The sequence below is a fragment of the Malaclemys terrapin genome, chromosome 1 (assembly GCF_027887155.1).
Source record: "Malaclemys terrapin pileata isolate rMalTer1 chromosome 1, rMalTer1.hap1, whole genome shotgun sequence".
Classification (NCBI taxonomy): Eukaryota; Metazoa; Chordata; order Testudines; family Emydidae; genus Malaclemys; species Malaclemys terrapin.
Window position 1 is genome coordinate 152,973,419 of NC_071505.1, and position 19,649 is coordinate 152,993,067.

Below are 19,649 nucleotides of genomic sequence, written 5' to 3' on the forward strand. Positions count from 1 at the left end.
AGAACCATCTCCCACTGATGCATGTTAAAGGGAATCAGGTGCCAGGACTCTGGAAAGTGGATGCTGAGAGATCTATGGAGCACAGGAGCTGGATCTAGCCAAAATAAATGCTGCCTTTCCCCTAAGGGGATTTCCTGCACATGCAAATGCAGGTTCAGGTATTACTCAGCTGGGAAGGAGGGGCATGGTTGAGAGCAGTGGGTCTGGAAGGTAACTTCCCATCTGGTGTGATCTTAGGGGATGGTCTGGAGGAACAAACTAAGATGGCCTGTATTGTTAGAGATGGAATAACATTAGTCCCAAGTGGCCTAGAACAGCCTTGGAGCTCCTCTGGGCTAAGCAGATGGCACCAGCTTATCCTTATTTGTGACCGTAGCAATGGTTAGCATGTGGAACTAGATTTGGAGTCTGAGGAGAATCCAGCTGTAAGTACCTACCAAAATCCGTGGTTACTTCCTTTGTCCTATGGTGGTACTGCAATGGAGTGTCCACCTCACACAAGGCAGAGCAGATTATTAGGACAGTTAACCTGACAGGCTGCAGCTGGGGGACAGCCAGGACTGAAAGACTAATTGATGATGAAGCCCAGTGGGGCAGGGGCAGGCTGAGCTTGTATACAGCCAGCAAGCTGAGACCAGAAGGGGGCTGCAGAGAAACAGTCTGCAGTTGTTCTCTGGAAGAAGGGAGGTGTGTTTGGGGCTACACAGTCTGGCGAGAAGTCAGAGGGGGAAATAGCCTCTAGTTACTCCCCGTGAGAAGGAGTAAGGGCTGGTAAACCCAGAGAAGGGGGGCCAGAGACTAAAGCAGGGAAGTAGGAAGGCATCTAGGAAAATAGCAGCAGTGTCTGTGAGCAAGCAGACTGTAGTTGCTAGACATGAGGTCCCTGGACTAGAACCTGGAGTAGTGGGTGGGTCTGGGTTCCCCACCAGCTGCTGGAAGAGTAGCAATGGACCTGCCCCTGGACTGGAAGACTGTCTGGAGCAGCATAACAACAGCTGGTCCAGTGATATTTTGATACTGTAGAAGGGGAGGACTGTACAGTGGCCTGACCGGAAGGCTCAGCCACGAAGAGGAAGAGGGAGTTCTGGGATGGGAGGAGGAGCACGGTGTGAGCAACTGTGGGAAGTGGGGGCATCAGACCGGAATAGAGCCAATCCCCAGACATGGCCACCAGATGTCCCCGTGGTGAGTAACGAACCCTGTGACAGGTATCAAGTATCAGAGGGGTAGCTGTGTTAGTCTGGATCTGTAAAAAGCGACAGAGTCCTGTGGCAACTTATAGACTAGCAGACGTATTGGAGCATACGTCTGACAAAGTGGGTATTCACTTATGCTCCAATACGTCTGTTAGTCTATAACGGGGGTCGGCAACGTTTGGCACGCGGCTCGCCAGGGTAAGCACCCTAGCTGGCCGGGCCAGTTTATCTACCTGCTGACGCGGCAGGTTCGGCCGATCGCGGCCCTCATTGGCCGCGGTTCGCCGTCCCGGGCCAATGGGGGCGGCGGGAAGCGGCGCAGGTGAGGGATGTGCTGGCTGCGACTTCCCGCCGCCCCCATAGGCCCGGGACGGCGAACCGCGGCCAATGAGGGCCGCGATCGGCCGAACCTGCCGCGTCAGCAGGTAAATAAACTGGCCCCGCCCGCTAGGGTGCTTACCCTGGCGAGCCGCGTGCCAAACGTTGCCGACCCCTGGTCTATAAGGTGTCACAGGACTCTTTATCGCTTGTGATAGGTATCGTAGATTGCTCTATGTTGTCTGAAGAACATCTGCTATTTTACACTCTGCAATGGAACAGGTCTGAGCAGCACCTGATCCTGCATTGTGTTCTCTTGATTATAATTTTAGTCACTGGGATGTCTGTAGAGAAACACCCATTAATGCTGGAGAAGTGCTTACCCGCCTAGAGCAGCAGAGAGTCTGAGGCCTGGTCTACACTAGGAGGTTATGTCGAATTTAGCAGCGTTAAATCGAATTAACTCTGCACCCGTCCACACAACAAAGCTATTTAGTTCGACATAGAGGTCTCTTAAATTCGACTTCTGTACTCCTCCCCAACGAGGGGAGTAGCGCTAAATTCGACATGGCCATGTCGAATTAGGGTAGGTGTGGATGGAAATCGACGTTAATAGCTCCGGGAGCTATCCCACAGTGCACCACTCTGTTGACGCTCTGGACAGCAGTCCGAGCTCGGATGCTCTGACCAGCCACACAGGAAAAGCCCCTGGAAAATTTGAATTCCTTTTCCTGTCTGGGCAGTTTGAATCTCATTTCCTGTTTGGACATCGTGGCGAGCTCAGCAGCACTGGCAACGATGCAGAGCTCTCCAGCAGAGATGGCCATGCAATCTCAGAATAGAAAGAGGGCCCCAGCATGGACTGATCGGGAAGTCTTGGATCTGATTGCTGTGTGGGGCGATGAGTCCGTGCTTTCCGAGCTGCGATCGAAAAGACGGAATGCAAAGATATACGAGAAGATCTCAAAAGCCATGACAGAGAGAGGATACAGCCGGGATGCAACGCAGTGCCGCGTGAAAATCAAGGAGCTGAGACAAGGGTACCAGAAGACCAAAGAGGCAAACGGACGCTCCGGATCCCAGCCCCAGACATGCCGTTTCTATGAGGCACTGCATTCCATCCTAGGTGCGGCCGCCACCACTACCCCACCACTGACCGTGGACTCTGAGGATGGGATATTGTCGACGCCCGCTTCCTCGGAGATGTTAGCGGACGGGGAAGATGAGGAAGGAGATGAGGAGGACGAGGCAGTCGACAGCGCTTACAACGCTGATTTCCCAGACAGCCAGGATCTCTTCATCACCCTCACCGAGATCCCCTACCAACCGTCCCCAGGCGTTAACCCGGACCCAGAATCAGGGGAAGGATCAGTCGGTAAGTGTTATAAACATGTAAAGATTTATTTTGAACAGAACATTAATATTAACAGTGGGTTTTTCATGATTACTTTGCCCTAGGCGCTTAAAGTTTTAGTCTTTGGCAGTGCAACTACTGCCAAAAAATCTAACAATGTCCGGTTTATCATGATTGGTTTGCCCTAGGCGCTCTACTGTTTAGTCCTTGCCAGTGCAGCTACAGTAAAATTCGGTCCATATGTCCGGGGATAGAGCTGAAATCCTCATGGGACATCTCCATGAAGCTCTCCTGGAGGTAATTGGAAAGCCTTTGCATGAGGTTCCTTGGGAGAGCGGCCTTGTTGTGTCCTCCGTAGTAGGAAACGTTCCCGCGCCAGGCTAGCAGCAAGTACTCCGGGATCATTGCCTTGCAGAGCATGGCGGCATACGGCCCTGGTCTTTGCAGGCTTTCACAAAGCATGCGTTCTCTGTCGCTCTCTGAAATCCGCATCAGAGTGATGTCGCTCATGGTGACCTGCTTTGAATTAGGGGAATGTTAGTATTGGGACTGCTTGCCTGTTCCTTTACAGAACTGTAACCGGCGGTTTACAGCCATGCGGTGGAGGCGGGAGAGGGGCAGCATACAGGGATCTTTCCCGGGGACAGCCCCGAGGGGGTGGGACAGGGGCAGAGTTCATGCTTGCCGGATTGCTGGCAGCAGGAACTGGCCAACGCTAGGAGCATTGCTTTGAACGTGAAAGTAGGGCAGTGCTATTATTACAGTTTTAAGCTGCCACAAGTCTACAGCTTACCATGTCAGCCTGCTACCCAAATTCCGCTGTCCGGCCGCGCTTGTCTGATCTGCACTGCAAGACCCCAGGCACTGAATGCGAAGGCCGAAAATTCGACCTTGTCCTGAGTGCGCATGTGATAGGTGCTGTGCATGGTCTTGTTCACAGAGAAAGACTATGTTCTTTGTTCACCAAAAAATTTATCTTTCTGAGGAATTCACTCCCTTTTTCCCATCCCACAGCTGTGACTGTCTCCCAACCTACCCTGGCATCACACTCCCAGAGGCTGGCGCAGGTTAGGCGTAGAAAGAAAAGGACACGGGACGACATGTTCTCAGAACTTATGGGCTGCTCCCGAGCCGAGGCAACCCAGCAGACCCAGTGGAGGGAGAACATGTCGCAATACCAGCGAGCACACAGCGAACGGGAGGAGAGGTGGCGGCAGGAAGACCAGCAGGCGACTCAAACGCTGCTTGGACTAATGAGGGAGCAAACGGACACGCTCCGGCGCCTTGTGGATGTTCTGTAGGACCGGAGGCAGGAGGACAGAGCCCCGCTGCAATCTATCTGTAACCACCCTCCCCCGCCACAAAGTCCCATACCCCCCTCACCCAAAGTACCAAGAAGGAGGGGCAGCAGAGTCCGTCAAAACTGTCACTCCACCCCTGCAGACTGCTCAAGTACCAGAAGGCTGTCATTCCCCAAAATCTGATAAGTCCTTTCCTTCCCGCCTCACCCAAGCTCCCAATCCCAGTTTCATCCCCTAATGGTGTAGTTGCTAATAAAAAATAAGTTTCTGTTAATTACTGTTTCCATCATGGTTTTTTTAGAGGACAGTCTGTTTGAACGGGGGGAAGGGAGTTGGTAATTGGACAGGACAGTCACCTTTACTAGGGTACAGAAAGTCACATAGCCCCCCCACACACACACACAGTCCCGAACAGGAGGGGTGGCAGGCTCCATTGAAAAAAACAGTCCACCAGTGCGGACCACTCTAGAAGTAGGAGCATGTCATTCCTCGAGTTTAGAAGCGTCCTTTGCATCACTACACCAAACCGCTCCCCACCACAGTCTGCGTCCCAGTTTCAACCCTAGTAAAGGTGACTGTCCTGTCCAATTACCAACTCCCTTCCCCCCGTTCAAACAGACTGTCCTCTAAAAAAACCATGATGGAAACAGTAATTAACAGAAACTTATTTTTTATTAGCAACTACACCATTAGGGGATGAAACTGGGATTGGGAGCTTGGGTGAGGCGGGAAGGAAAGGACTTATCAGATTTTGGGGAATGACAGCCTTCTGGTACTTGAGCAGTCTGCAGGGGTGGAGTGACAGTTTTGACGGACTCTGCTGCCCCTCCTTCTTGGTACTTTGGGTGAGGGGGGTATGGGACTTTGTGGCGGGGGAGGGTGGTTACAGATAGATTGCAGCGGGGCTCTGTCCTCCTGCCTCCGGTCCTACAGAACATCCACAAGGCGCCGGAGCGTGTCCGTTTGCTCCCTCATTAGTCCAAGCAGCGTTTGAGTCGCCTGCTGGTCTTCCTGCCGCCACCTCTCCTCCCGTTCGCTGTGTGCTCGCTGGTATTGCGACATGTTCTCCCTCCACTGGGTCTGCTGGGTTGCCTCGGCTCGGGAGCAGCCCATAAGTTCTGAGAACATGTCGTCCCGTGTCCTTTTCTTTCTACGCCTAACCTGCGCCAGCCTCTGGGAGTGTGATGCCAGGGTAGGTTGGGAGACAGTCACAGCTGTGGGATGGGAAAAAGGGAGTGAATTCCTCAGAAAGATAAATTTTTTGGTGAACAAAGAACATAGTCTTTCTCTGTGAACAAGACCATGCACAGCACCTATCACATGCGCACTCAGGACAAGGTCGAATTTTCGGCCTTCGCATTCAGTGCCTGGGGTCTTGCAGTGCAGATCAGACAAGCGCGGCCGGACAGCGGAATTTGGGTAGCAGGCTGACATGGTAAGCTGTAGACTTGTGGCAGCTTAAAACTGTAATAATAGCACTGCCCTACTTTCACGTTCAAAGCAATGCTCCTAGCGTTGGCCAGTTCCTGCTGCCAGCAATCCAGCAAGCATGAACTCTGCCCCTGTCCCACCCCCTCGGGGCTGTCCCCGGGAAAGATCCCTGTATGCTGCCCCTCTCCCGCCTCCACCGCATGGCTGTAAACCGCCGGTTACAGTTCTGTAAAGGAACAGGCAAGCAGTCCCAATACTAACATTCCCCTAATTCAAAGCAGGTCACCATGAGCGACATCACTCTGATGCGGATTTCAGAGAGCGACAGAGAACGCATGCTTTGTGAAAGCCTGCAAAGACCAGGGCCGTATGCCGCCATGCTCTGCAAGGCAATGATCCCGGAGTACTTGCTGCTAGCCTGGCGCGGGAACGTTTCCTACTACGGAGGACACAACAAGGCCGCTCTCCCAAGGAACCTCATGCAAAGGCTTTCCAATTACCTCCAGGAGAGCTTCATGGAGATGTCCCATGAGGATTTCAGCTCTATCCCCGGACATATGGACCGAATTTTACTGTAGCTGCACTGGCAAGGACTAAACAGTAGAGCGCCTAGGGCAAACCAATCATGATAAACCGGACATTGTTAGATTTTTTGGCAGTAGTTGCACTGCCAAAGACTAAAACTTTAAGCGCCTAGGGCAAAGTAATCATGAAAAACCCACTGTTAATATTAATGTTCTGTTCAAAATAAATCTTTACATGTTTATAACACTTACCGACTGATCCTTCCCCTGATTCTGGGTCCGGGTTAACGCCTGGGGACGGTTGGTAGGGGATCTCGGTGAGGGTGATGAAGAGATCCTGGCTGTCTGGGAAATCAGCGTTGTAAGCGCTGTCGACTGCCTCGTCCTCCTCATCTCCTTCCTCATCTTCCCCGTCCGCTAACATCTCCGAGGAAGCGGGCGTCGACAATATCCCATCCTCAGAGTCCACGGTCAGTGGTGGGGTAGTGGTGGCGGCCGCACCTAGGATGGAATGCAGTGCCTCATAGAAACGGCATGTCTGGGGCTGGGATCCGGAGCGTCCGTTTGCCTCTTTGGTCTTCTGGTACCCTTGTCTCAGCTCCTTGATTTTCACGCGGCACTGCGTTGCATCCCGGCTGTATCCTCTCTCTGTCATGGCTTTTGAGATCTTCTCGTATATCTTTGCATTCCGTCTTTTCGATCGCAGCTCGGAAAGCACGGACTCATCGCCCCACACAGCGATCAGATCCAAGACTTCCCGATCAGTCCATGCTGGGGCCCTCTTTCTATTCTGAGATTGCATGGCCATCTCTGCTGGAGAGCTCTGCATCGTTGCCAGTGCTGCTGAGCTCGCCACGATGTCCAAACAGGAAATGAGATTCAAACTGCCCAGACAGGAAAAGGAATTCAAATTTTCCAGGGGCTTTTCCTGTGTGGCTGGTCAGAGCATCCGAGCTCGGACTGCTGTCCAGAGCGTCAACAGAGTGGTGCACTGTGGGATAGCTCCCGGAGCTATTAACGTCGATTTCCATCCACACCTACCCTAATTCGACATGGCCATGTCGAATTTAGCGCTACTCCCCTCGTTGGGGAGGAGTACAGAAGTCGAATTTAAGAGACCTCTATGTCGAACTAAATAGCTTTGTTGTGTGGACGGGTGCAGAGTTAATTCGATTTAACGCTGCTAAATTCGACATAACCTCCTAGTGTAGACCAGGCCTCAGACTCTCTGCTGCTCTAGGCGGGTAAGCACTTCTCCAGCATTAATGGGTGTTTCTCTACAGACATCCCAGTGACTAAAATTATAATCAAGAGAACACAATGCAGGATCAGGTGCTGCTCAGACCTGTTCCATTGCAGAGTGTAAAATAGCAGATGTTCTTCAGACAACATAGAGCAATCTACGATACCTATCACAAGCGATAAAGAGTCCTGTGACACCTTATAGACCAGGGGTCGGCAACGTTTGGCACGCGGCTCGCCAGGGTAAGCACCCTAGCGGGCGGGGCCAGTTTATTTACCTGCTGACGCGGCAGGTTCGGCCGATCGCGGCCCTCATTGGCCGCGGTTCGCCGTCCCGGGCCTATGGGGGCGGCGGGAAGTCGCAGCCAGCACATCCCTCACCTGCGCCGCTTCCCGCCACCCCCATTGGCCCGGGACGGCGAACCGCGGCCAATGAGGGCCGCGATCGGCCGAACCTGCCGCGTCAGCAGGTAGATAAACTGGCCCGGCCCGCTAGGGTGCTTACCCTGGCGAGCCGCGTGCCAAACGTTGCCGACCCCCGTTATAGACTAACAGACGTATTGGAGCATAAGTGAATACCCACTTTGTCAGACGTATGCTCCAATACGTCTGCTAGTCTATAAGTTGCCACAGGACTCTGTCGCTTTTTACAGATCCAGACTAACACAGCTACCCCTCTGATACTTGATACCTGTCACAGGGTTCGTTACTCACCACGGGGACATCTGGTGGCCATGTCTGGGGATTGGCTCTATTCCGGTCTGATGCCCCCACTTCCCACAGTTGCTCACACCGTGCTCCTCCTCCCATCCCAGAACTCCCTCTTCCTCTTCGTGGCTGAGCCTTCCGGTCAGGCCACTGTACAGTCCTCCCCTTCTACAGTATCAAAATATCACTGGACCAGCTGTTGTTATGCTGCTCCAGACAGTCTTCCAGTCCAGGGGCAGGTCCATTGCTACTCTTCCAGCAGCTGGTGGGGAACCCAGACCCACCCACTACTCCAGGTTCTAGTCCAGGGACCTCATGTCTAGCAACTACAGTCTGCTTGCTCACAGACACTGCTGCTATTTTCCTAGATGCCTTCCTACTTCCCTGCTTTAGTCTCTGGCCCCCCTTCTCTGGGTTTACCAGCCCTTACTCCTTCTCACGGGGAGTAACTAGAGGCTATTTCCCCCTCTGACTTCTCGCCAGACTGTGTAGCCCCAAACACACCTCCCTTCTTCCAGAGAACAACTGCAGACTGTTTCTCTGCAGCCCCCTTCTGGTCTCAGCTTGCTGGCTGTATACAAGCTCAGCCTGCCCCTGCCCCACTGGGCTTCATCATCAATTAGTCTTTCAGTCCTGGCTGTCCCCCAGCTGCAGCCTGTCAGGTTAACTGTCCTAATAATCTGCTCTGCCTTGTGTGAGGTGGACACTCCATTGCAGTACCACCATAGGACAAAGGAAGTAACCACGGATTTTGGTAGGTACTTACAGCTGGATTCTCCTCAGACTCCAAATCTAGTTCCACATGCTAACCATTGCTAAGGTCACAAATAAGGATAAGCTGGTGCCATCTGCTTAGCCCAGAGGAGCTCCAAGGCTGTTCTAGGCCACTTGGGACTAATGTTATTCCATCTCTAACAATACAGGCCATCTTAGTTTGTTCCTCCAGACCATCCCCTAAGATCACACCAGATGGGAAGTTACCTTCCAGACCCACTGCTCTCAACCATGCCCCTCCTTCCCAGCTGAGTAATACCTGAACCTGCATTTGCATGTGCAGGAAATCCCCTTAGGGGAAAGGCAGCATTTATTTTGGCTAGATCCAGCTCCTGTGCTCCATAGATCTCTCAGCATCCACTTTCCAGAGTCCTGGCACCTGATTCCCTTTAACATGCATCAGTGGGAGATGGTTCTTTGTGGAGAGTGGCTGGTGCTGCCCTGAGGGGCCTGGGGTGCTTTGCTTATGGGCCCCAGTCTCTTGCTGCAGCACTTTGTGCCTCTCCCTCTTTGTCGGTTGGAGATGCTTGTCATTGCGAGACCTGTGCAGAGAAGTTTAATTAGTCTAGCAAAATGGTACAGTTGGCGTGGTTTTGGCTCTGCCTCCCTATCCCCCAGCCTGACCCCAAGGGCCTGGGACATGAAAGACAGTGATAGAAATATGGTGCCATCGCCAATGTGACATCCCCAGTGAGACAGCCCTTTTGAATTACAGCTCCCCTATGGGGTTGCTGCATTTCCCCAGTCCACTATTTGTGCCTGTCTATTCAACCACCCAACTTCCACCAGAATTGAATCCTTGTTCTTCCTTTTACAACTAGTTTTCTGGTTCCATTCAAGGCAACGGAGTCCATAAAATCATGCACAGTAGGGCCAGGAAACATCCTCGGGCCAAAAAAAAAAAAAATTAATCTTAACCAAGATGCTTTGCAATTATTAAAAAGAGGCAAAAACTAATATAGAATAGAAGATCCACTAAGCCAGAAAGTTCAAGACAGGCATGAAGGGAGAGACAGATAGGAAAGGAACTGTATGAAAGAGAGAAAACTATACATGAGAAAAGGAGAGAAAAACATTGATAAAGAGTTATGGACAATAGATCATCGTGTCTGAAGCCTGCTTAATGACTATGGATGGGATCTGCAAAAGTGCCCTGGGATACAAGTCCCATTGATTTTGATTATGCTCCTACCTCACTTAGGGACTATTAAAAATCCCACCCGAATGCCATTTGTGCTAAAGCCTTTCCTCAGCTGTTCATGAATCTCTGCACTGGTGGAACTGCCCCTGCTAGTTCATTCCAATAACCAATCCCTATCACTGTTAATATGTTTCCCTAGTGTCTCAGCTCTGTATCCCCCTCTTTGGCTTTGGCCGTTGCTACTGCTCCTACTACCATGTGAAGCCGTGAATAATTCCTGTTCGCTCTTTATTCTGTTCTCTGGCAGAAATGTATCAACACTCATCAAGTCCCCTCAGCCCATGGGTCCTTTCTGTGCTGTGTTGCATAGATTTAACACCTCGGTCATTACCCGTGTCTCTTACTTTCTCTCAAGCTGCCCCATTTCAGCCAGTATCGGGCTGTACTAACTGGGGAGGGGCCTGAACCAAATTCACAGATCAAAGGACTCCCAAACTCTGGGGAGGTTTGGAATCTGAACCAGGATCTGGACCAGAATTTCAGAGCTGTTCACCCTCACCCCCGCAATCCCTATAATGAATCCAACCATACCCAGGATTCAGACACTGTGGTGTTTGAAATCTGGATCTGAATTTAGCACCCCAGTCTCATCTCTAGTGTTTATTATGGGTATATCAGTTAGTCAGATCTCAGGGAGACCTGTGAGCCTCTTCTTTCTCTCCCTCACTCCCTACTAACTCCTGATAAGTACAGTCCAGTGACTCATTGCACTTACCTATTGGAAGATGAGATGCTTTTCTGATGGTTCCCACTGCCCTGCTCTGTTGTTATCACTGTATCAACTAGAGATGCGGCTGAACCAATCCCCCCTCCTCCCCCGCAAGTCTTTGAAGGAGGGGATCAAAATCCAGATCCATTTGACTTGGGCCCATCTCCAACAGCAAAACCGCCTGGCTGGGAAATCCCTGGCAGAACTGGGGAAGCAATTTCTTTATTGTGATAAAAAGACTGAACTGCCTTTGGTTGTTGACTGCACCTGTCACTGCCTCACTCTTGACACTGAGGGGCAAAGACTAGCCCTGACAGAACATACAGGAGAGATGAGGTCATGAGCACTATGACACCTTGATGATGATTTCACCCTCTCTGCTGACCAATGAGAGTGCTGCATTTCAAATGATCTCACAAAAGGCGTGTGAGAAGCAGTGGCATCTCAATAACTGAACACATACCCCAAGAGTCAGAATAACATGAAGAGCTCCATCCTGAAGTCCTCTCTCTCACCAGCCAATCTGTCCAGGTCTCTTGGAGATTGCATTGCACCTCTGCACCCAAACAGAAGGATCAAGGGAAAAAAATCCTCCATGGGACTGTTCTCAAAGTCTGACTGATGAGTACTGCCAGTTTTTACTGGTAAGGGAGATAACAGCCCCAGCCATTGTAGGATGGAGAGGCTGTCTCTTGAAGGTTGCAGCAAGAGCTGCCTCCTAAGCACCCCCTTGTGGCAGCTCTGTGGCACTCTGCCTCAGTTTCCCCTCCTGGACTCTTGTCACATGTCCAATAAGAGCAGCCCTTCTTGGGGTCTGGTTTATTAACATAAAGTTCAGAATAATTCAAACCATCCTTAAGGTCTAAAAATAATTGAAGCAGCCACTCCCAGGCTTTTCCTACCCAGGCCTCTGCCTGTCTTGTCCAATTCTCTGGCTCCAAGAGGTCATCAGGCAAACCCCTCTGCTGCTTTCCTGGTTTCTCAGGGTCCCTGCAAGAGCCTAGCTGCTCTCAGCAGCTGGGCCACTGATGAAGTTTCTCTCCCCTGCTACCTCTGGGTCACCCCTCTATCCAGGCCTCTCTGTCATTTATCCAAGAGGCCCTTATTGAATCACATGACCCACCGGTCACATGTCCCCACCTGGGCAGTACAGTTGGCCATGTCACACCTGGGGCTGAGACCAGTGCTTAATTTATAATGAAAGACGTGCTGAGGCTCAAGCAATTTTTTTACATGTATAACTGATGCAGCCAGCCCCAAGGTGCCGGGGCTACGAACTGCTCAGCCCCGAGGTGCCGGGGCTATGAACTGGGATGCCTAGCGGTGCTGGGGCTCAGCCCTGGCACAAATTAAGCCCTGGCTTAGACCCATCTCCTTTTAAAGTGCCAGCCACGTGGTGACAAGGTATGTTTTCTGTGGCTGGCCTGAGCATAGAAGAGTAAAACCTAGGGACCGTGCCCGATTGACTCTTCATTGTCATGCTGGCAACTCTCTCTCTCTCTCTGCTCCGGCCTTGTAAGTCCGTTTTCAGTTACCACAGGGAGAGTGAATCTATTCAGTCCCATCCTTGGACACTTTGTCTTTTTGTACTTAGGACAAAACTCATCACTTTTGAGGAGTGTAGAGCAAAGGCATCTCCTATCAGGCCCATAACCCAGCTTTCTCCACTCAATAAGAGATGCCCATCTTAATACCTTGGGTAGGAGCTTTGCTATGATACATGCATCAGGCCGACATTTGCTGAGAGGCCTTTTTAGCTTATGCTCTCTCTCTCTTAGTTCTTGCCGTTTTAACTCTAGCACTACATGGTAAGCTGTGACTTTGAACAGTAGAAGTCAAAAATCAGCCCAATCACTCTGCCATGGACCAACCTCTGGTCTCAAATCAATTGTTCACTCAGATACGTGAACCCCCAGGGTTTTTTGTGATCTTTGTGATCCCAGATCTGATGGGTGGAAGCTGACCATCTAGGCAGGGTTTATTTCCAATGTGAGGTCTCTCTTCTGCTGGCAGAGGCTTCAATGGACAAGCACATCCATTCAGTAAAAACAAAATTGCAAAGACATGAGGCCTTCTGGGGGATTGAGTCTCCTTTTGTATTAGTTACCCAGGTGTGGGTCATTTTTGCTGACTAGCTACATGAGACTGTTGTGGATGCTGGAATAATTTATAATCACATTGAATGATGCCCCAAGCACTGCAAGGAAGCATTGCGTATCTTCTCAAGCAAAATCAGTGTGAACACTCTGCTACACCTAAACTGGCCATTTCCAGGAATGGAGAAGGGCTGCTTGTAGAATGTCCTGTACCATTATATTGAACCTGCACTCTTGTACTAGCTGCTCAATATCCTTAGCATAGTGGTTCTCAAACTTTTTTTCCGCAGACAACTTGAAAATTGCTGAGGGTCTTGGCGGACCACTTAATGATCTTTCCAAATGTTGTTTGTACTGTTAGCTAACTATTGTAAAACGCTTTGGATAAAAGCTCTCTATAAAAAAAAACCTTAATAATAATTAACTTTTTTTGTTCTACAAATAAATGCACACAACTCATATTTTAATATCAGTAGTCTTACCTTTCTAATGCGATGGGTGTGCCCTCTCTCCTCCGCCACGGCAACCCCCAAGCTGATGCTGGGAAGGAGGGGGGTCTCTCCCCGGCAGCCACAGCCCTGGAGCTGGGGAAAATCGCCTCTTTCTCTGGTCACTTCAGCTCTGCATGTCCCAAATTCCCCCCACTCCTTCTTCCCCCTCCCACTTACCCCCTATTCCCTCCAAGGCCACCACCTCACCTTACATGTGCATCTTCTCCAGAGTCCAGGCACCTAATTAGTGGAGCCACATCTGCATGGCTCCATTAATTAGGTGGGTGCCCTTCATTCTCTTGTGTGCCGCCGCCCAGGCGCGCACCTTAGAGGGAACTATCCGGGAACCACCTGAATGGAGCTTGGCTATAGAGCTTCTTACTAAGGCCATCGTGTGTCTCATAGGGATGGGAAAGAGGAAAGGAACAGATTCTCTGCATTTACCTCCTTAAAGGTTCTGTGTTACAGAAACTCTTGCCATGGCTCCTACCAGAGCCCATCAATGTTGCTCTGAGAGGTGGCCACAGGGGGTCAGTCATAACCAATGTCAGGCACTCCCAACTCTTCCCACAAGTCCTCCACTGCACTGCCAGACTGAAGAGCTGGTGGGACCCGAGCTCCTCAACACTGACCGTGCCAAGCCAAGCTTGAGTGAGAGTTTGGAGACAGAACTGCACATTTGTCCTGTTCCCAAACTGCTACCATGGCCTTGTAGCTCGTATATACTAATCCTCGTGTCCCGTTGGTCCTAATTCTCTAGCCATGGAAGAAAGAGCAATTCACCGAGCAGAACGGAGGAAGGAACTGGAAGAGGCCAAGAGAAAAAGAGAGGAGGAGAAACTGGTAAGTAAAGCCGAGAGTTAAACTGAGACACCTCATCTGAGAGTGTGGCTGTGAAAGGAAGCCCCTCACAGTCAAGTACAGGGAAAAGCACCTCCTTCATTTACATGATGAACTTGAGCCCATTGGTAAGTGTCTGATAGACACCCCAAAAACGGATAAAAAATCCTATCACAACAGGACATCCCCCACACACAACCTGGTGAGTGATTGACCTCCCTGCTGGAGCACTGAAGGCACTCATTTCCCCCCACTTCTGCCCCTCTTCCAAGCCCCTCCATCATGCCTATTAACCTTCCAGCCAAGGAGGAATGGGTGGGATTCTCTTCAGAGCCCATCAGTTCCATTACCGAATGGTCCGCATGGGTCACCATTGAGTGATGTGAAATACTAGACTCTCTGCTTCTCTTCCTCCTGGGATGAACATGCTGCATCTTCAGCACTCCTAGAAATAAGAAATCTCTTATGCATCCGGGGAGAGTCCCTGAAAATCCTGGGCTCATCCAAAGTGTCACCATCTCTTCACCTGCCAATCCGTCTCTCCCTCCACAAGGTTCTTAAACCTAAGGAAAATGGTTGGATTTCTGATTTTTGTTATCACAGACAGGCTCAGATGGGGTTTTTTCCCCTGCTCCACCCATTTACATGCAGCCAGGTGTGTGTTTTTTTCCTACCTTCCTCTGTAACATCAGGACGACACAGAGCTTGACGGACCTTTGATCTGATCCAGTACAGCAAATCCTAGAGTTCTTTATTTAGTAGCAAATGTCTGCCAGCAAATAAGGATGATTTACCATGTATGTGTGTGTCTGTGTAATTAATGTGGTTAGCCCCACTCTACCCCGTGGAAAGTATTTTCCAGGATCTCCAACCTGTGTATCCTCAGGCACCAGTTTCAAACAAATGCCTGGAAGGTTAGAGGCAGGAAGGGAGTTGTTTAGATGTGAATTATCTTATTATAGGGGAAATAAATCCTGAAAGTCAGAAGATCAGATAATCCACATGAAATCCTGAGCCCAGCTGCTTTCAGATGAAGCAGCATCTCACCAAGGACCTGAGTTAGGTGGAATGGAAGGAGGCCAAGCCAGTCTCCATGGTTCTTCTATCACAGGTGCTCTCGTGGGTTTATAGTCTCTGCTGGAAACTGTCATAGATGTTCCTTTGACAGAGGGGCCCTCTTAAATGCAACCAACTGTTACTATAATGCTGAGGTTGCGATGTTAGTTCAGAATCAGGATCCTCCAGAAAATGATATTTTGCTTCCTGTGGGAGGGAAGTGGGTAGAAGAGGCTTACCCAAACCGTAGAGAAGGTTTTAAATGGTGGGCAGGCCAGAATCCAGATTGTTTCACTGTGTACCCAAATAGGTTTGCCCATCTGTGACTGACACGCCTTGAGGGCTTAGGCAGTGTGGTTTTTGGTTCTTTGATGTGTGTGCTCAAGGTGACAGCATTGTTGAATTGAAAGTGATTGCGCTACAGAAGGTGTTGGGAGATGGGCAGTTTGTGACAGGAGAGGGTGAATACTTGGAGAATGGTGCTGGGCTGGGTGTGAATGTTGCCTCAGTGGAACAACTTCCTTGATTTTTAGAGTCCGTGGCACATCAGGGAAATACAAATTGAGCCACCATAACACTAACTTCATGATGGTTTCGTGTGGGAGTAAAAGTAGAACATCCCAGAGCATAGAGGCAGCCTGTGGAACTCAGGGCTGAGTGAGAAATGGGGGCTGGATAACCTTCAATAATGTGTAAAGTTATTCAGTACCAGAGAAGGGTTGTCAAATGCAGTGTTTCAGACTGTACAGCGATCACTTGCAGGAAGCAGTGTCCTTCCCCACCCTAATGTACATCATTGCACAACAGTTGCTGGTCACTGCTAGAGGCAGGACTCTCACCTTGCTGGTCTTCTGTCTGAATGTCCTTTGTTCCTGTGAACGTTCAAATGTGGTGAATCTGGTTTTATCCCAGCCATGTCCTTCTTTCCAAGGTGCAGCTGAAGGCTGAAGAGGAAGAGCGTCAGAGGAAGGAGGCTGCTGAAAAAGAGGCCCTGCTGGAGAAGAGGCGGGAGGAGAGGAGACAACAGAAATTGGTGCGCAGAACACTGCATGCCTCTGCCCCACAACCACGACGGTAGAGAGCAAAAGCCATTACCCTCTGGCAACTGTTCAGTGGCCAGAATGAAAAGATTTGGGATCTCAGTTAGTGTACTGGTGTCCACAGAATAAAACCCACTGTCACTGTTGGATGCTCCCTTACTGGCAGTTTCAACAGAGGCGAGGATTGAATGGGTTGTGGACGCTGCACTCATTGTCCAGTTGATGGTCCCTGCAGATGCTTTGTCAGGTTTGAGGTGCATCAATGAGGCGGTGTGGGGGAAGCCTGCACTGTGACTGGCTCTGCTGTATCCACACCTCGTTCTGGGTTGCTCTTTTCATTCATGTCCTTATACACCAGTAACAAATATGTAGCCTAAACTAAATAAGCCCTAGAAAGAGTTCTATAGTGTGGCAGCTTCCCCCCAAAGAATGGAAATATCTCCTCTCGTACACCAGCAGTTTCTGCCAGGCAGGAACTGCCACCTTAAGGCTGTTGCTTGGGAATGAGCTGTGGCAATAGCCCAAGCAGCAAGATGCTTTTTAAATCCCAGAGATATGCTTCCTCTCTCCCATTCAGTGACCTAAACACTGCTGTAGCACTTCAGTGTAGACACCTCCTATGCTGACGGGAGGGGTTCTTCCATCAGTGTAGATAATTAACCCCCCCGAGAGGCTGTAGCTAGGTCAATGGAAGAATTATTCCGTTGACATAGCGGTAGCTACCCAGGGAGCTCGGTCAGTATAGGTGTGTCTCTCGGGTGTGAATTTTTCCACACCCCTGAGAGACAGAGCCATACCGATGTATACATGTGCTAGATTCTCCATTCCTTTGACATACAAGTTGGGGGTGACCTTCTCTAGTACTGTGGTCATTCTTCCATTTGGTTTCAAGCCTTCATGATTTCTTGAGGGAGACTGTTCCCCTTGCTCCACACAGCCATGGTTGGCTCATTCCAGTGGCAGCGGGTGCGTTTGTATGTGTCAGAGATATTTGGCCACCTTGTGGTAGTAACTAAACAAGCTGCAGATTCCTATTTCTGGCCAGGTCAGGATCCCCATCTACTCACTGTCTGTGGTTATGTGCCTTACCATCCATCTCACCCCAGATGAGTTAAACTGCTGCTCTTTGAATTGCAGAAAGAACTGGAGAAGCAGAGAAGGCTGGAGAAAGAGCAGCAGCTCCTGGCAAAAGCCAGAGACCATTACAAGAAGGTCCTGCTGAGAAAGAAGGGGCTGGAGCCCTGGAAGAGGCTGAGGGACCAAGCCAAGGAAAACATGGTGGTAAAATGCCTACTGAGGACAAAACCGAGGAAATGGGCTCTTGAGAGGGGAAGAGAAAGGGAGGACGCAGCAGCCAAATGGGTTGTGGGGGAGAAACTGGTAATGGACTCTGAAGTCAGAAGGAGATAGAAAAAACTATGGACTGACTGAGTCTCTCCCCCTGCAAGAGCAGGGCACTGCACCCTTCCTTAGTCCCTAAGGTGCCACAAGTACTCCTGTTCTTTTTGCGGATACAGACTAAGACGGCTGCTACTATGAAACCTTCCTTAACAGAGGATGTTTCCAATATTAAATTCACACAGCAGTGGATCCTCAAAGTATTTAGGTATCTAACACCAATTAATTTCAAGTACCTAAATACCTGTGAGGGTCTGTGCCTTAGTGCTTTGGAAAATTTGACACTAGAACTATTTAATCTGAAAGGAGAAGAGCAAGAGGAGACATGGTAGTTGTATATGAAATAAAGAAGGACAGACAAAACCTCAACCGGGTGCTCCCATGTTCCTGCGTACAAGAACAAAATGTCACACAGTGAAATAAAGACAGTAAATTCAAAGCTGATGAAAGCAAATAATTTCTGATTAGCATGCAGTTACCTGCAATACTCCCAGGATTTGAGGCTGATAGTGTGGTAAGGATCAGTGTGACATTCTGAGTAAGGAGGACATCTGCAGTTATACAAAGACAAAAATGACTCGCAGTCATGAGGGGCTTTCAGTCCTCACTCGTCAGGCCACAAATTTATCAGCCACTTGGTCAGAAAGACATATACAAGCCAGTGTAGAGCGTGGCACAGTTGGGCATGGTGCGTCATGGGACCTTTTACATTAAAGCTGCGAGGTGGTTTTGCAGTGGAGTTTCCATGGCTGCGGCCCTACAACATATTTATTTAGGTAACTGGCCCTTTTCTCTCCCTCCTAACTCTGCTCAGGTGGCACAAAAGCACCGCTGCTCGGGATTGCAAAGGAAGTGCCTGCTGGCCTGGCTGCGGCACGTCCAGGAGAGCCTCGCTGAGAAGATGGCTCGGGCTGAGGAATTCTCTTCCCGCAGGTTACTCAGAAGGGGGTTCAGGAGCTGGTTAAAGGTGAGCCCAGACCAAAGGGGAGGGGATGTTACTAACCCAACCAACTGCTCTCACACTCCAAACCCAATTTCACAGCCTACCACATGCACCCACGGGCTCCTTGTGAGCCTTGCATCACATGGACATTGCATGCTGCCTGGTGTGTCACACTGACCTCCCTTTCACATATGTCACTTGCCTCCTCAGCCCCTTTTTCTCTTTTCCCCATCCTCATCACCCCTTAATCCGCTCTGCTCCCTTCCTCCCCTTATCACTCCCCTTTCCTATTGCTCGTCTTCTCACCCTTTCAAGCCTCCTCTTGCTCCCCTCAGTCATTACCCCTTTATGCCACTGCCTGTTGCTCCTCCCTACCTGCCTTTCTCATTCCCATGCCCATTACCTTCACTAGAGGTTTTCTTGATACTCTTCTGTGGTTGTTTAGTGGGGAGGCCAGGAGAACATGCTTACCTCTTTCCCTCTGTCCATTCTCCAGTACAAGGATATTATCTCTGCTCTGGAAGAGAGAGCTAGCAGGCTCTATGCAGCCTCCCTCAAGAAGAAGTTGTTGTGGGCATGGTTTGACCTGCTCAACGAGGAGAAGAGTGCATTATGGGAAAAGCAGAAGATCGCAGCTGAGCACAATGATAGGTAAACATATTCCCTGAGTGGGAGTTCTTCTTACTTGGCATGTGTCTACCCTGTGGGACATTTTTGAGTGTTTGGCCTTTCCCCTTCAACCCACTATATTTAGACAATACCCTGCTGTTCTCTTACGGGTGAAAGGGAACTCTTGCTTGTGATGTTCTGGTCTCACAATATGCACGGAGCTGAGAGTGGGTGCAGAACATCTGAGGTAAGATGGCTCCATGCAGATTGGAAAAGGAAGTTTTTGGTCCTTAATCTTTTCAGCAATTCTGAATTCCCTGGAGGAGGGGCAGGGAGAAGATGATGAACGGTTGAGAATTTCAGAGTCAGTCAGTGGATCTGGCCACACAGCTCCTGTTAAAAAGCCAGCTTAGAAAAA

At 50.1% G+C, this 19,649-nt stretch overlaps 3 protein-coding genes across 4 annotated transcripts in view; 2 read left to right on the forward strand and 1 right to left on the reverse strand.

Moving 5' to 3' along the window:
• The window catches only part of CCDC191 (coiled-coil domain containing 191), a 48,176-nt gene that overhangs the window by 26,369 nt on the left and 2,158 nt on the right, over nucleotides 1–19,649 (forward strand). For both annotated transcript variants that reach the window (XM_054043761.1, XM_054043752.1), the window contains exons 12-16: nucleotides 14,106–14,188; nucleotides 16,173–16,274; nucleotides 17,419–17,562; nucleotides 18,494–18,646; nucleotides 19,119–19,273. In XM_054043761.1, the coding sequence (XP_053899736.1) occupies nucleotides 14,106–14,188; nucleotides 16,173–16,274; nucleotides 17,419–17,562; nucleotides 18,494–18,646; nucleotides 19,119–19,273 (637 nt within the window). The remainder of the gene's footprint in view (nucleotides 1–14,105; nucleotides 14,189–16,172; nucleotides 16,275–17,418; nucleotides 17,563–18,493; nucleotides 18,647–19,118; nucleotides 19,274–19,649) is intronic.
• On the forward strand, nucleotides 2,485–4,276 carry LOC128845317 (uncharacterized). The gene is made up of 2 exons (XM_054043855.1): nucleotides 2,485–2,889; nucleotides 3,883–4,276. Exons 1-2 carry the CDS (start codon nucleotides 2,487–2,489, stop codon nucleotides 4,167–4,169), a joined length of 690 nt encoding a protein of 229 aa, XP_053899830.1. The 5' UTR covers nucleotides 2,485–2,486; the 3' UTR covers nucleotides 4,170–4,276.
• LOC128845313 (myb/SANT-like DNA-binding domain-containing protein 2) lies at nucleotides 4,990–7,287 on the reverse strand. The gene is made up of 2 exons (XM_054043840.1): nucleotides 6,377–7,287; nucleotides 4,990–5,383 (listed from the first exon to the last, which is right to left on the reverse strand). The coding sequence occupies exons 1-2, from the start codon at nucleotides 6,951–6,953 to the stop codon at nucleotides 5,097–5,099; spliced, it is 864 nt and encodes a 287-aa protein (XP_053899815.1). The 5' UTR covers nucleotides 6,954–7,287; the 3' UTR covers nucleotides 4,990–5,096.

Coding starts and splice junctions, on each gene's coding strand:
- LOC128845317 (XM_054043855.1), top strand. CDS start 2,487: ATGACAGAGAGAGGATACAGCCGGGATGCAACGCAGTGCCGCGTGAAA. Junction 2,890..3,882: donor ATCAGGGGAAGGATCAGTCG/GTAAGTGTTATA, acceptor CCCATCCCACAG/CTGTGACTGTCTCCCAACCT.
- LOC128845313 (XM_054043840.1), bottom strand. CDS start 6,953: ATGCAGAGCTCTCCAGCAGAGATGGCCATGCAATCTCAGAATAGAAAG. Junction 5,384..6,376: donor ATCAGGGGAAGGATCAGTCG/GTAAGTGTTATA, acceptor CCCATCCCACAG/CTGTGACTGTCTCCCAACCT.